Source organism: Macaca thibetana, chromosome 2 (genome assembly GCF_024542745.1).
Source record: "Macaca thibetana thibetana isolate TM-01 chromosome 2, ASM2454274v1, whole genome shotgun sequence".
Classification (NCBI taxonomy): Eukaryota; Metazoa; Chordata; class Mammalia; order Primates; family Cercopithecidae; genus Macaca; species Macaca thibetana.
In genome coordinates, this window is record NC_065579.1 from 185,251,156 (window position 1) to 185,268,651 (window position 17,496).

General features: G+C 37.8%; 1 protein-coding gene across 3 annotated transcripts in view; it reads right to left on the reverse strand.

Annotated features, from left to right (window-relative positions):
• CADM2 (cell adhesion molecule 2) overlaps positions 1-15,472 on the reverse strand; it is a 1,083,199-nt gene extending 1,067,727 nt beyond the window's left edge. For 2 of the 3 annotated variants that reach the window (XM_050782111.1, XM_050782109.1), the window contains exon 1: positions 15,379-15,467. In XM_050782111.1, coding sequence (XP_050638068.1) covers positions 15,379-15,439 — 61 coding nt within the window. In that variant the 5' untranslated portion in view covers positions 15,440-15,467. Of the gene's footprint in view, positions 1-15,378 lie in introns of all 3 variants that reach the window. The other variant, XM_050782110.1, reaches the window with a different exon arrangement.
• Positions 15,473-17,496: the final 2,024 nt, after the last annotated feature.

Consider the following 17,496-nt stretch of genomic DNA (forward strand, 5'->3'; position numbering starts at 1 on the left):
CATTTTATACTAAATCAACCCAAACTGTACAAAAATGTTACCATTGTAACTTCTGACTGTAATAATCAAAGATTTCGTAAATAAAACACCAAGTATGAGGTTTTAAAAAACATAATAAAAAAATCTGAAGATATCAGAATGTAATATATTATCTTAAATGTTAGAGAAATGAGGTAAGTAATAAAGTATGATATATCTTGCTGCTTAGGAAGAAGGTTTTTATCTACTGTACAAAAATATTGCTGAAGACAAAGATACAAAATCAATATCAACTTAGTTGGTTAATAAAAAAATAATACTAGGAGACCAAAACTGTGCCTTACTTAATGCGCTTATCATATGAGAGTATTTAATGAACAGAACAGGACCAAGGAAGTCACTAAGACACAAAGATGACAGAACAGCACCACCTAGTTCCCTTTATAAAAGTTTCCAAGTATGTATGCATTTCTGACTTTGGAAAACTGAATATATTTCAAAATAAATCATTTAATATAAAACTATTCTCTAGCCATTTATCACCTGCAACACAGCATTTACTTGAATTAAAGTTTCTTTTAAAACCAAAAGGAAGTAAAATTAAAGTTAATGGGTAAGCAAAGGTTTTTCTAACTGTGGATTGTAGTACTGTGTATAATCCAAATAAGTAAGTCTCTAAACAGAACTACTATAAATGCTAGACCACCATCATTATGATTTCCAAAGTGTGTGTGTATATATATATAAAATTACACAGAGTTCGCTTGTCTATTGTAACATGTATATCATCCATTCCAGGTATATCACTAGCCAATAAATAGTAATATTCAAAAATATCACACAATCTGTTAGAAATGTGATATCATTCCCATCTTGGGGTCATCACACTTAAATATTAAAGGAAGTAAAATAATGATGCCAAGAATATTTGTAGCTATTCACATGATGTGTGTTTCTCTCCAATGTTTTAAATAATTGTATAAAAATTCATTTCATTTGTAAACTTCTTAAATGGTATCCCCATCTATTCTTCAGCTTTGTTGACCAGGAGGTTAATATTTCAACCATATTGAGCAGGAAAGAAAAGTTTCAGGAACAACATTTAATTGACACTTTCAAAAAGTCAAATTATGTTAGTACAGGTTTTAACCAAGTATGATGTATTGTAATATAAGCAGGGGTGGGAGTTTTAATATATACGACACAGTGTAAGGAGTATTGTTTCTAGATAGGACACTTTAAAAGTGTTTTCCCTGAGGCATCAGCAGTTCTTTAAATGAATGTCGCTGGTAACATCAGAATTGCTCAAGCAGAACTCGAGCTCTAAAAAACTAAATATTGTTGCTTGTTACATAGATCCTTCTCACAGACCTCTTCTCCCCTACATTCCCTCTGCTGACCTGGTCATCCACTGTTCTGGCCCACTGAGCCTTTATGAAATTAAATGAATCATCCTCTCGAACAAATCAGTTAGAATAGAGCATTCTTGAATATTTCTTGTTCACTTGTCAGGTTGTTTCAAGTTGCATTAATAATAATAAAAAAAAGAAACTGGCATCATGCTGAGAACATTTTCAGGATAAACGACTGGACACATGAGAGCTCTTTAATCTAACCTTAAATTAAAAAACAAAAAAAAATGTTAAAAGCCCACTGAGGTTTACAGCATTGTTGTAAACCAGTGATTTCATATCCTGATTGATATATCCACATCCTGTTGCTGTTGAAAGATATTACTATAAAAATATAATTTCTAATTTTAATTCAGAAAGGCATTATAGGTTGGGCACAGTAGCTTACACCTGTAATCCCATCACTTTGGGAGGCCGAGGTTGGCGGATAACCTGAGGCCAGGAGTTCAAGACCAGCGTTGCCAACATGAAGAAACGCTGTCTCTACTAAAAATACAAAAATTAGCCGGCATGGTGGCACGTGCCTGTAGTCTCAGCTACATGGGAGACTGAGGCATGAGAATCACCTGAACCCGGGAGGCGGAACTTGCAGTGAGCCAGGATCATGCCACTGCACTCTAGCCTGGGCAACAGAGCAAGACTCCAATTCCAACCAAAAAAAAAAAAAAAAAAAGAAAGGAATTATGTATTTTGATTTGTTTATTATAAACCCCATAAGGGCAGGGACTGCTTCCATCTTGTTCATTTATACATCCAGCATTTTACAACACTGCCTTCAAATAGGTATTTGTTGAAAAATGAATCAATGAATAAGTTATGCTTAATAAAACCAAAGGCTATGAACAATAAAATGACCATAGAAAATTTTTAATGTACATTAAATGCACAGAAATATGAAATCAAACTCGAAATTGAAAAACCAAATCCAGTCCACTTCCTAATAATAAAAATGACCAAAGAAACAATTTCCTAATTTGAAGAATTGATCTATGCATGTGATTTTGTGAGAAAAGTATGCACGGCTCAAACTCAGGCCAATGGCTACAAAATTAATTTATAAACTTCATTGACAGAGAAAGAAAAGCTCTGAAATTTGTAGAGGCACATATATTACAATAAAAAATCTGTTTACATATGTAAAATCCTTAAGCACTAAACAATGCACGGGTGGATATAAAAAGTGAAATTTCGGTAAATGCTATTTTAAGAGTTACTGTTATACTATGTTATAAAACATCTTTAGGTGGAAAGGAAAAAAGAAAAATGCCATTTCTGCAGTTTGCAATCATCCATAAGTTCCTTCTACAATACATCACCAAAGAATGAATGTGGTTGCAACCACTCAGTCTACAGGTGAAAAAACTAAGCTACAAGAGAAGTAATTTGCTCAAGGCCAGTGAGACAGTGACATGGCTTGCCTGAGAACTCAAGTCTCTTGCTTCCCACTGTCATGTCTTCCTACTGCAAGGGACTTCCAAAATCAAAGTTTTAGTCCATTGACAGCTCCTCCCATTACAGAATAAAGAACCCTCACTACTAAATAAAAGACCTCCACCAGGCCAATCTCACTACCACTTCCACACAAACCACAATTTGACCATGTATGCTTCTTGTGTTATGCCCATTTCTCTATTATCAATCCATTTCTATACTCCATCATGGTATGGCTAGGTGATGAGAATTTCCTGGGAGAAAATATCCCTAAAGCCTGATGGAATTTACTTTTACCTTATAGTTAGTCCATCATGAAATGATAAAAAATATTAATCTCCCCAATCTGTCTATACCCATCAAGCATATTTGTTTTATTAAAACATATACTCTTATGCTGTCAGATCCCTCAGGGATAATATGTTCTATTTTGTTGATAGTCCATACTTGTACAGTCAATAAAATTGGGTAAAGCAAAACAAAGTTTAAAATAAATCTGACTTATTGACTTCCACCAGACCTCCATAATACTATGCACTTCTTATCTCTCTAGAATACTTTTATCATAGCATTGGAAATTTCATGGAAATGAAATGATACGGAAAAATTAAGTTACTAAATGGTAACACCATTAGTTTTACCTCATCCATAGCATTTTTATATTGATAAAAAAGCAAGCCAGCGAACATGAAACTACCCTGCATAAATTTTACTTGATTTTTAAAAATATGTCTGTAAATATTTTTGAACATACTTCTTTTTCATGTTACTTACCATGAAATCTTTCCGTAAAATCAATACCATTTGTAAAATGGTCTTTCTATAAAATCTGTACTCTTAGTGTAATATTTGTTTGCTAAATATCATGGATATTGCTTTTAATTTGGTGCCTCTGGACAAGAATGTTGGTCTGAAATGCTTTGGCATGTAAAGTAACAGGTAAAGGTGTTTCTTTTTAATAACAAACTGAAATTCAATTTCTAAGTGAATCATTACGTATAAAAATCTTGAACATAGGAAGGTATAACTTTTCCTCACAGTTCCAGTTTCAGATAGTAAGTGGTTACACACAAAAAATTAAAATATGTCATATTTAACCATAGGTTATAGGAATATCCTCAATATAATGAATAAATTCAGTAACATAGTAAGATAATGTTTCGTTGAAATAGTGAAAGAGTCAACAAAAATTGCGTCCAACAAAAAATTGCAAAAACAAACTCCCTTCCCTTTAAGTCACTAGTCTCTGGAAAGTTGATGAGCAGGGGCCAGACAAAAGCCATGCTAGAGAAGAAGGGTTATTCTGCAACTGTAGCGACATACAGACATGTTTTCACATGAAGCAAGACTAGGTGCTAACAGAAGCTATGAGAGAATATAATTCCTAATACCAACTGTATAAAGCGGCAAGAACCCTTAATAAATTTAGCTAGTTTATCTTCAGTGGACACTTCTTTACAGAATACATATTCATCTATGAGGACGATAGAGTGATTTCAGCACCTGGCATTCAGGTAAATCGTAAGCTAGTCTAGTTAATAATATCTTTTCAAATGCTAAGAGTCATGAAACAGTCAAAAATCCAAAAGACATCAGGGAAATTGATTTTTAAAATGTGAGGAAAAAACTATATGACTTTTACGAAAAGCCACATTTCATTGGGACCTTTTAGAAAAAGTATTCTTAAAACACTCTATGTGAAAATACAGTCACTAAAAATTGTACAGTCTTTTCTCCCTTGGTTTCGGGTTTCCAGTAACTGTATTTACATTTTCTTTAAAAGCAGATAATATTTCCATCCTATCTCTCTCTGTCTTTCAAATGCAAAAAAAAAAAAAAAAATCCAATCACAGCATATATGTGTCATCAATTGCATAAGTAACTAAGCATTAAAAACACAAACAGATCAACATTTAGAATTTATAAAGGGTCTTTTAAATAATACTGACAGAATGTCTTCCAGTTAACTGCGAAGAATGCACCCTGAATCTTTACTTCAGGGACTAATCAGAGAACCTCTACTCTCTAGCTTGGCAGGAAAAAAAAAAAAAAAAAAAAAAAAAAAGCAGGTCAGTCCACACATAATCTGGTAGATCAAGGTCAGCTTGTAATTCCTCTTTGTTTATACATTTATCCGGAAATGCCAGCTACTCAAGGTAGAACAACAAGATAATGTGGCTTCACGTTTAACCAAAGTCATCATCAGGAATATTTTTGAAGCTAGAGATAAAATCTTTGGAAAGCAGATTGAAGATAAGGGGTTAAAATACCCAAAGATATCAGGAAGATTCAAATAAATGTTTACAGTACAAATTTGAATGGACTGCCCTGACTGAAAGCAATTAATTCATATTTTTGTTAAGTGCACCATTATTTAGAATTATTTTTGTTTCTTGGGGTGCATTTCTGTCTTCTTCCTGTATATTACATACAAATGAAAAGTCACTGAAAATATTTATTCTATTTGGAGTACTGTATTGGCATTTTGGCAGTTATAATGTAAATACTTATATATTATCTAGATCCAATTAAAGAGTTGTGTCAAGATTAAATCTATTAGAAGAAAACTAATCAATCAGTGGAATGATGAAAACATTTGAAAAACAAACAAAAACAAAGACAGACCAGACATTCGATTAGTCACTTGAAATATAATGAGGACTAAGACTTCAGCCCTGTACACTAGGGGCTTATAGTCCACTAGAGGAGACAGGCAGACAAACACATAACCTTCAAAACACTATAATAATAATATCCAAATTTTATGTAGATCATAGAATAGACAAAATCAAATGCTCAGTTCTCTCATGAACTAAGAACACATAAATGCTTAAAATAATCAATAGATGGCAGATGGCATTCTTTTGTCTACTAAAACTAAACTATAGCTTCAAAAATTATGCTATTGTGTAAAATAATCAAATAAAAATTGTCAAAACATATTATATCAGCTTATAAAACGCTTTTTATTGCCATAAGCATAAATAAAAGAATAAAAGACACAAGTTGCAGTTACAAATTAAACCACCCTTTTCCTATGACATAAGACACAGAGGAAGACATGTAAGTCAAAGGGTACAATTAATACAAATGCACTCTCATACTCATGTAATATAGGAAAATATCCCCCTTATAAGTGATATCAGATACAAAACAAGCCAATTCTTGTAGCAATCTCTCCACAAATGAAGCCTCTTTAAGAAAAAGAGGTCTGCCTCTCTCTGTTGAGTTCAGCATCTCTCTATACTTTCACCAGTATTCAAATTGCATCTAAATTAAAACCCGAAAATGTCTCAAATTTGGCAATGCACTGACATTTGGCAGTCCACAAAGATTGCAGGCAATTAATACTACTTAAATATCGATAGCCTCACATAAAATCCAGCAAAACTTCAAGATCCCACCATAGCAAAATGTGTTAATGGGCTAGTTAAGGAATAGAGCATTGACTTAGGAACAATTTCTGATTCTTCTTTTTGTTTGGGAAAATGAAAGAGACAATCCCTGTTCAGGGTAGGGGATACACATTTTCACTCATTATTTTATTTCAATCCTAGAGCAGTATCTGTTATGTAGAATGAACAGATACTGTATTATGTATCACAATGGTGAATTTAATTCTGCCTTGGCAGGGTATCTAGTAAGTGCAGAATGTGAGTAACTGCTTGCTATATTGAAGTCATAGATATATAATTGCCTTCAGAAACATCCTTCTCTGAATACCACCTACACATTAATACATGACAGTGAACTTACAGCCAGACCCCTGTTCTATCCCACATGATCCCTGAAAAGGCTTTGAAATGAGGACACGTGCATAATTAAGGCACACTGAATATCACAGTACATGTAACAAACTAGAGTATTATGAATCCTTAGGGGAACCTCATAGAACTAATACATTTTCTAAAGAAAGCTGCACATGAGTAAAGGGAGACTAAAATGCTAATTAGATCCTCTCAGTGGAAGCTATAGAAAAGTTGATTCTTGAATCCTGAAGTTGGACATAGAATGGAACATTTGTATACAGAAGTGCTGGAGAGGGAAAAAAAGAACTTGACATAAAAGCCCTTGAATAGATGATTTACACAATTCATGAGCAAATAAATGAAGCAAAATAAAAATATAACAGTGGGAGAATTCCAAACCTCCTGAAAGGGTTAAGTATGAGAACTGATTTCGTATTAGAAAGGGATTATGTAACAACAGAGGGAAATACTCAGCCTAGCATATGCTAATTTAGTCAGCTTTGCCAGGCATTTCTCTGTGTGTTTGGCTGGCTGACTCACATTCCTTTCCCCTTCTTTTTGCCATTTTTATTAAGAGACTACGGAACGGAGCTTTCAAAAAAGTGCAGTAATAACAATAACAAAAACAACTCAACACATATTGTACATGTTTTATCCTTGCTAAAACACTGGGGTGTGCTCCTTGGGGCTTGAAAGGAAAAATACCCAATCTGTACATATTCTGTACATATCCTTTAGCAAAACTCCACTTCTTTATTCTTCATTCCCCACTAATTCATTTTAATGGATCTTTCAAGTCGGTAGCATGGGCAGGGAATGGGAGGGATATTATATTCCTGGAGAGTATAAAGGAAGCTGAGTTAGTATTCAGACTTCAGCACATAAAATAGAGAGCAGTAAAGAAATGGCAATTAAATAAAAAGCTTACTATATATTTTTCTTTGCTTTTACATATAAATATTCTAATTCGTAATGCATTATTTCTCATTTAAATTTAAGCCTACAACTCCAGATTGAAAAACAGAGATGCAAAAGGTATGAGAATGAATGGAAGTTACAAATGTCATGGACATTTTCCCCCATGGGGGATACAGGACAAGCTCATGTAAAATATGAATTTATTAAGAAAATTAGGACTTTTTTTACACACTATAAATTTTAGGCCTTGATGTTTAAATAAGCATTATGGAAGGCACCTGCATTTTAAAATACAAACAATTTTAGCTTAAAAGCTAAAAATATTTCTTTACAAGAATAGATTAATTGGCTTTATAAATTACAGCAAATCAATATAACAGCTATACACTCAGCAGTCGACAGCACATCCTTGTCAGAAAGGTGCTTTCTCACTTTGTTCTCAAGGACAACTTTAGATAAGCAATGTATCCTTACTGTAAATTAACCATCATAAAATATATAAAATTTTTAGAATCGCAATCTGACTTTTTAAAGGACTTTGTTTTCTTATAATGTGACATTATTTGCACTATTTGATCACATTTAGCTTTGAGATTTTTCTTTTTTCTGAAAGCAAAAGTATGCTTTTTTTTACTTGTTAAGCAATCCCTAATGACGTCAGTATTTAACCCCCAGAATAACTCCTTAACTATCACCAGACACTTCCCCTCCAGCAATGAAATGGCTAAAAGATAATTTAAATATTCAAGTAAAAATGATTTGCTGACTCAGAAACAGTTATTCCCAAAGTTGAATAAAGACTGTGTTAATATTTCCTTCAAAGACCTCAAAATACAATGTGAATAGTTAATAACCCCCTCTCTCTATGGCAAATCTTACCAACTTAGCTCTGTATCTATTCAAGTAGTAATAAGTTCTTATCACTCAGTTTCATTAGCGCAAAAATAGATCCAGAATACTCAACCCTATTGTTATTTCATAAATTGTAAGACTTGTGTGTGTGTTTTAAGTGGAAGGCTTGTAAATCGTTGTTGCAGCCTAAGAAAATTTACTTAAAAAATAAAATAAAATTCCAACCTTAATTGAAAGAGTAAAAGAACACAATGAGTCAAAACAAAACAAACTCTTACCTTTTCCTTCATTCTATTATACATCCCTGAAAGCCCTAAACTCTAATTACAAAATTAATAAAGATGTTCTTCAGTCTTAAAAAAATGACATACTTAAATGTGTATATATGTGCATATATGTAAATAAGTGACTGTGAAATACTTCCTTTCTCTATAATTACATCTCTGATTTTGACATTAATATTTAACTGATCCCTACTTAAGCAGAATATTTACTTCACTAATTTTTAAATAGGCTTCTAAGATGAAAACAATTTCATATATGCTTAAGGAAATCCACTGAACACATTAACAGGAACAACTGGGCTCACTAATAAAAATCAGTTGTATAACATATTCAGGTTTTTGTTCTGTGGCAAATGGAATCAAAATATACAAAGCTATGTTAGTTCCTTTTATCTGATAGGGTTTAATGGTATAACAATAGGTCTACAACTCTTACTTTTTTAGAGAACGTATCAGATGACTTTGCCTACATGATAAATAATATTGTTCAGATAGGAAACATTCTCTACTGATGTGACATAACACAAATTATACTTAACAACACTAAATAAATTGAACATACACTGAACAGTTAACTCCTATATTGTAAAGAAACTACTATATTCTCATAGTACAGGAAATGCTCTAATAAGAATGAGATTAAGGGACTAACTGCTTACTCACTGAAGGAAGAACTGGATAACAGAATGTTTCCCAGCCAAACAGTTATTAGGTCCAACACATGTAAAAAACAGCAAAGAAATCCTATTGCAATTTTGCTATTCATCTTCATTAAACTGACCTATGTTCCTGATGGTCTGGAAGAAAATTAAATGTTTACCATTCATTGGATGAAAACGTTGGTAGTTTTAGTGGGATTTGTTTATTACTCTCTAAACAAAATCTATGTTCTCTCTTTTGCTTTGTCATAAGTTCGTGTGATTACAAATACTCTGGATCATTTCTGCTTATAAAAAGCTAAAGGATGTTTTATGTCCACTACAAGCTATGAAAAAGACTTCCCATTTCACTCTCATGCCACATGACTGCTTTCCTCTGAGTTTGCCGCCTCTGCAGAGCACATTAGGCCTGAGATGCCATTTGCATCATCACACAGCAGGGGGCTTCAGCTGCCACAGCTCTAGGTTAATCCTCACCCACCTCTTTACACAAGGAATTTGCAGAAGATGCCTTTCTTGATACTACAGAATTGCACTCCAAAAATGCTTGACATTTTCAAATAAAATGTTGGCAATGAACGTGTCCTTTTAAATATTTTAGGTTAAATCAGTAAATTTAAATTATGTCCTTCATTTTTTATAAAATTAGTTTATGATCTAATCTAACGTAAAGTATCTGGAGTTTTTAATCAAGGAGAAGAAAAAAATGGTAGAAAATGTTAAAAATGACTGATCAGATTGAATTCACTTAAAGATATATATTAAGAACTATTTATGTGATAATTTAATATAGGAAAACTTTCATAAACCAACATAGCTTACAAAATGTCAAAATTAACTCTTACATGACTTGACAAAGTATGAGTGTTTCCATATTATGAAAAGAAGAGATCATTTAATCCCATCAGAAGTAATTAGGACATACTATTATTCAATCCAGCACGACTGTTTATGCATCTACTAAAATGAGGATAAGAAAACTGCATAGCTATGTAAGGCTCAGAGCTTGCCCTCAGGAAGCTTAAGTATAATAATTGTTGGGCACTAGAACTGTTTTAAGACAGTAAATCAGACCAGTATCTGCCAATTCAACAAAGGGGCTTCTGACTTCAGTTTCTGAGTCGGCTTCCTTGGTTTGTGATTTTCCTTCTCTCTACTTCCTTAGTCTATTCAGTCAGCTGCTACAGAATGGGTGACTTAGCCAATCGGTTTAATACAGTCTAATAAAATGAAGACTATTTCTCAATAAATATCATAGAGCACATCTCAGCAAGATCAAATAAAACATCCATATGACATTAGGTCTATATTCGATTATTAATGTACCCCCAAATCCTTCATAGTAAATAAGGCTTACTTGTCTCAATCACTGATATCCCACAGACTACTTAAAGAGAAAATTGATGCCATTTGGTGTTGATTCCAGGCCACTTTCAAATGCATGCTTAGGATGTCTTCCAACATTTTTGCACTTCCATTTTGCTCTTTAAGTGATTTAAGTATTTTTTTTCTTTAAGAAAAATGACATTCTACCACTATTTAATTGTGTGACAAATAGTTTTAAAATGTCTTATCTTCTAATGAAGGACACAAGAACAGATCATCTCAATTGATACTTAGCTTTGTCATATTATGTTCCCAGAGTTCTAATAGTTATAGAAATGGAAAAAAGACAATGAAGTAAGCTTCCACATCTTGATATAAAACCAGTCTAGGAACTCCTCATATTTGCAAAGATTTTCTTAATTACCAATTGTCTGATGTTCGACTATTTAAGCCACAGTTATTGCATTTAAGTATATAGGCTCCATTTTCCAAAGTTTATGTTAATCGAAAAAGGGAGTGAGTAAAATGTGTTTCAAGAACTACATTTGGCATAAGAAATGAGCTTGACAAGACTAAAGTTAATATATGTGAAGGTAAAATAGTTGGAAAGATATGATTTTAGGAAGCATAATTATTTCATTAAGTGTATATAAGTATAATATGTATTATAATGTGCTTTCTAAAAAATGTAAGATGAGGTTCATGACACATACTGAGGCAAGTATTATGTACATCCAATGAGATTTAATTTGAATACATATTCAAATTAAATTGTGTTTGTGTTATATTTCTACTAAACATAACAAATCATTTACCAGAATATACCATGGCCAAAATAAAAAATAAAAACACACACACACACACACACAAACACAAAAAAAACTAAAGCCCCAGTATCTGTCTTGGAGGTGTTTTGTATACGACTAATTCCAAAAAGTAAACACAGTTCTCAACAAAATGAGGTCTTGTATGCATGTATGCATGACTATTTCTTGTTATATTTTGCCCTTGTTTCTTTTTTGCCCTTTCCAGAACTGATTCCTGTGCTGCCCAGGGCACTCTCTCCATCTTTGCAGTGCCCCCTCAGGCATGGAAAGGGATAAAGTTTCAGCAAGAGTTAGCAATTGAACTGGATCTACTCTATAGCCAAGAGAGGACTTAGTTACAGGTGGCAAGCTTTTGCAATCCTTGCAAAGAAATTCATTTCTCTAATGTGTCCCTTGTGCTTACTCCAGATTTTCCTCTTTCTATGATGAGGGAAAATAAGAAAAGATGCATTGTAGCTGAACACTAAATCAAATTTTGCTATTTAAGTAGCCTACATTCCAAGTTATAGTTTGGCCAAAAGCATATGTTTATTTTCTATTTATTATTCATTTCCTAAAGACACGATGAGGATGAGGACAAACTGGCAGATGTTATAGAATTAAGTAAGCCTTTTTAAAAAAAACTCATTTTATCATTGACTGGATTCTCATCACTGGCTTATCACTCCACATATTAACAAGCCAGAAAATTGATTTGCTTCCGAGAAAAAAAGGTAAAAAATATAGGTGATAATATAAAATACAGTCAGTTAAAATACAGAAACACAGAGAAGATATGTTCAAATGAGTTTTTTTGTCTTTAATAATGTATACTGCAAGAAAGGGAAGAGTAATACATGGGATAAACTGATTAGTATACTTAAGTGAATATCACTATAGTGCTGATAAAGCTAAAAAAAGAAGCTATTGACTGACTATAGTATTTGCCTAGTCATAACTACTAGCAGGCAGAGCAGACTCCCTCTAGCCAAAATCAGTTGCTCACTAGTTCCCCTGCCACCCTTTTCTCCCTGCACATAGAAAGACCCGCTAAGTAGTTAATCTATGTCCAAGAAATAAAGCCTTCATTTTACAACCTAACCAAGTCCTAATAAAACGGTAGGGTAGGGGAGAAACATAAATCTGAACCCCGAAGCAATGTTCTCAGCCAAGCCTAAGACAAGGAAGGCATGAGCAATTAGAGCAAAACCTGACAATATCAACAAAGTATGATGTGTCTGTGGAGTAGTGTTTGATGAATAAATGTGAGGCAGCCATAAACATGAGAAGACAATCCAGTAGTGCTTTGTGCCTCCTCCTCTTTCTTTCTTTCTTTTTCTTTTTTTAATCCTCTTATCTCTTTTAGTGTATTCATATGGCCTGATCTAAGATGCTCCTAAGTCCACAGACATGGTTGGACTTGTGCTCTTTCCCTGGTTGCTGTATAGGACCTTTATTTATTTATTTATTGGACCTAATGCTGGTGTTGCTGCTGGTTGCAGTGGTGCATTTTCTCTGCTATACTCACACCCCCTTCCCGCACCCACCCCCCTACCCCAGTCTGCTGTGAAAAGCAGCACTGTCTTAATTATTGGTTTACATACTCAATAAAAGAGACTCATGCCTGAATGCTGCTGATGGAATCTCTCCGGGTAGAGAAAGAGTAAATCCTCCTCCAGGCTGAGAGAGGCACCAGCAAACAGTTATTTTGCACTGCACTGAATAGACAATTCACAGGGAAATGTTGAAGGAAGAGAGGAGGCGACCCCAAGTGCAGTCCATGACCCACATGCTCTATAATAAATAATTTCGCAGCAGCCTAGCAGTGTGTGCATTGACCGGCCGGGACCAGCACACACAGATTGGCAGGGAAAATACATCCAGCGGTGTCGAATTTTCATTGCAATCACCAAATTAACTGATTCCCCCACATCACACTCCCCCCAACACGGCGCACGCCGGCGCGCGCGCGCGCACACACACACACACACACACACACACACACACACACACAGCTGAGCTGAGAAATGCAAGTTACTGAGAGGTGAAGTAGGGTCTCCGGGAGATTGTCTCAGCGCGGATTAAAAACCTAAGTAACATGTCAGACACCCGGGTTACTTGCGTGAGGATGGGGGTGTGAAGGGTGAGAAATGGGACTCGGCGGCGTACGCAGGAAGAATGTGCTGTCTGCCTTCACGGAGATTCTGGCACACATGACATGCCTGAAATTTACACCCAACGTAAAATACACAAAAGTACCACCAAAATATTCTACACAAGATCTCTAGAAGGTCAGTTAGTTAATTCAGGAAAATTCCGCCCACTGCCTCTTCTTTCATGTTCATAAATATGCATAAATAAAATTCTGTCCCCAGTCTATATTCCGGAGGAGGGCAGGAGAGAGGATGCATTCCAAGAACTTGCTGAAACATGGTTCATTGACCTCATTTAAATCCTCCAAAGGCCGATTGGGTTTTGCACGCCAGTAAGTCTACGTGTGTCTTACTTTCAGATCCCTTTTACCCAGGGAAAAATTAATTTCATCAACTTGTCTTCCTGCAAATACCCAAATAATGACAGAAGGGTTTAGAGATAGGCAAAGAAAAAAAATCTAGTCACCTAGCTTAAAAAATATTCTATCAATCATCATTTCACATCCATCCTCGCTATATCTCACATTCAAGCCACATCCCTATACTATTCTCTTCAAAGCGACAATCTTCCGCCTTACAGCCCCTGCCCGCCCAGCCCTAGCACGCCGCCTCTGCCTCCTCCACCACCCAAAGTGTCCTCATGCACTCCTGTACTATGCATTGCCATTTATTTCATAATCAGCATCATCCTCCCATTCCACACAGCCCCCTCACTCCCTCCTCCAAAAAAGAGGGTCTGGAGAAAAGTGAACCCAGATTCCCTAGCCTTCCGGCATCCAAACCCAGTGATTTGCATAATAACAGCGTTCTGTGCGGCTTCCCTCCACTGCGGTCGTAGGGGTTCTTACATTTCACGTGAAAGGATAATATTAATTACGGAAAGAAGCGGCAGAGAGAAGATGGAGAGGTAGGAAATCTAAGTGAAAATCTCTTGGCAGTAAAGTAACTGCTAGGAAGCATACATTTCTTTGATTAAAAAAAAAAAAGAAATGACACAGACTGAATAATAAAAAGTCAATGTGTTGATAAAGTGCGTTTGGGTCTTTTAATTTTTTTTGCCTTTTCTCCCCTTTCTTTATTGGTTTATTTATTCATTCGTTCATTTTTTTTATTTTTTCTTATTCTTTTTCCTTTCTTTCTTTTTCTTTCTTTCTTTTTTTTTTTTTTTCCTTAAATCCCAGACAGAGTCTCCTCTCTCTTCCTAGGTGAATGACACGTCTCACAACACATTTCCCCCCCCCGGAGATGTTATTGCAATGCACACGGTGCTGCCGCTGCTGCTGTTCTCGCCGTCTTGGTAGCTCGCTCCCAGGCTCTCACACACTTTTTAAAGACACACGGATATGATGATGGTAGGAAGAGGGGGAAAAGAAAAGGCGACCCGAAAAGGGGGAGGTTAAAGAGATGACAAGAGATGGAGAGGGTCGGTCAAGAGCGTGATGTGGGAGGTGGCTGGTGGGGGTTGTCGGGTGGGTGGAATGTTCAGAGAGGCACAAGTTGCCAGCCAAAAGGCGTGGGAGGGGGATGCCGGCGGAGATGGAGTGAGATGAAGGAAGCTCAGGTGAATGAAAAGGCAAAAGGTGCCGCGTAACGGGCTGACTGCTGGGAAGGCAGGGCTGAGCCAGCGTTAGAAATTCAAGGGGCTGGTGCAAACTGCCACTGCCCCCTGCCGCACCAGAGAGTAGGGGGAGGGGGTGGAAATCGCTGGGGACAGGGGGACTGGGAGGGGAGAGTGGAAATATGGGGTGGAATGGGGAAGATGGGGAATGGGCGAGAAGTTGATGTTCCCCGCGGCGGGGCGGGGATTACCTTGTAGCAGGAGCCCGCAGACACTGTAGAAGCGGAGAACGGCGCTGCGTTTCCAAATCATGGTCCCTTCTCTAAAGGGCTGGGGAAGGAACCAGGGGGCAAGTAGATGCTGGTGAGCGGGGCACGAGAGTGCAGGGCTCCGCTGGTGTCCTCCTCCCGGCGCCCGCGGGACCTACCGTCCCCGCCGCTGAGGTGTTCGAACCCGCGGACTCGGATCGGCGGCAGCAGTAGCGACAGCGGCAAAGCACCCGCAGAATGGGGTATCGGTGGGCGAAATAGTTTCTTCTCCTCCTGCTGGTGGTGCAGCCGCGACAGCCTGTCTGCCAGGCAGGGGTTTGGAGCTTGCCTTCCTCTCGGCGCGCACAGCAAGTCCCAGAGCCCGCCGGGGCTGCCCGAGCAGGTGGTGCAGGGGTGCCGGGTTGTCGGAGAAGGTGCGGGCGAGGGCTGCAAGGAGTGGGTAGGTCACGGAGGGGAAGGGCTGGGGGAGAGGGGGAGCAAGCAAGCTGCACTGCCGCTCGGACCCGGGGTGTCTCGAGGTCCTGGGAGGGGAGGTAGCAGCGGTGGAAGCAGCGCTAGTGGCGGCAGCGGCGGCGGCAGTGGCGGCTCCCGGATGCTCCGGCTGCAGGGGCGGCTGTAGCGGCAGCGGCAGCGGCGGCGGCGGCAGCGGCGGCGGCAGCTCTAAGGAGCACCAGACACAAGGGCAAGCTCAAAGCGGCGGAGGCCCCGCCCCCACCCTGGCCAGGGACAGACACCGCCCCCCGGCCAATGGAAACACAGCCGCCCGCCAGGTCTGGCCAATGAGAGAAGGGGATGGGTGGAGACAAGCGCCGGGAAAAACAAACAGGCTTCTCAAGGACCCTTCGGGCAGGAAGCACTGAAGCCCCCATTCAGTACCCCCGGCGGATCTCACCTCTTTAGAGATGTCTCGTCCGAACTTGCAGGCGAGACAACTGCCTTCATTAATCAGCGCTCTGCACTCAGGGAGGGTTCAGCCAATCGCCACCGCGAGGGGGCGGGGTTAGCCGTGTCCCCAGCATGTTCTGGAATTCGTGGTGCCTGGGCCAGGTCCTGGGTGCGAGGTTCTTCTGCGCATTTGGACTCCTGGAGCAGATGGTGGCTGCACCTGCCCACTCACCAGCTGCAGTAGCAATCTCTGACGATTCCAGCAGCAAAAGGGAAAGATTGCAGAGGACGTGGGAGAGGCTAAGTATAGAGAGTGGAACACCTACCTGCCTACAAGAACTTGTGTTGCAAAGAAGGAAAAATAAGTGGAGGAAATAATTTTGTTGTTGTTGTTCAGAGATTTTACTTAGTCTAGGCATAAATCTCAATGGAGCTTGGTGGGTAGCAGTGCTGGCACTGGCATCAGGCAGCCTTTGGTTCAAATAGCATAGCTGTAGCTTCTTGTTTTATAGTGTTTGATGACTTACTTGAACGTTTAAATCTAAAGCCTCCTCAACTGCAAAACGGGGATAATAGTACTTAACTTTAAGAGTTGTAAGGATTAAGTGAGAAAACAGTCATGTTAGCGTAAGTCCATGCAATGCGTACGTACTTTATAAATGGTGACTCTAGCTGTTTAGTGGGATTTTTCTAATTCCGGATAGCAGGAAATCTTAGGCAAGCCTCTTTAAAATGTTTTAACGATAGCCTTACGAGGGGAGAGAGGCAGAAGGGTACTTTTTTAATGGACACAACCAAAAGGGGTCACAGAAACTCAGGAAACTGAAAAGAACCACCTCTATAAATCAACACCCTGAATTGTATCCTTTAGAAGAGGAGACATAAATGAGCAAGACATAAATGAATCAGAAGTTGTGTTTGTAAATGAGCTTAATTCCCAGGGTTTTCCCTATGACCAGTTTTTAATTGGACCAAATTAACAGATGATGGACTGTTTCAGTAGTGTTAAATCAGTCACACCATAAATAAAGTCGGCTTTGTTTGAGAGACTACACAATAGAAACCTGCAAGCAAGAAGACAGAGGTAAAGATGAGAGGCAAGATCAATATTGATGCCCTTCACTCTTTCCCATTTGTTGCTTACTTTGCCACAACCTTTTGCAAATTCAACCCTTGCCTTTTAACTAATGACCCATTCATTTCTCTGCCCACCTT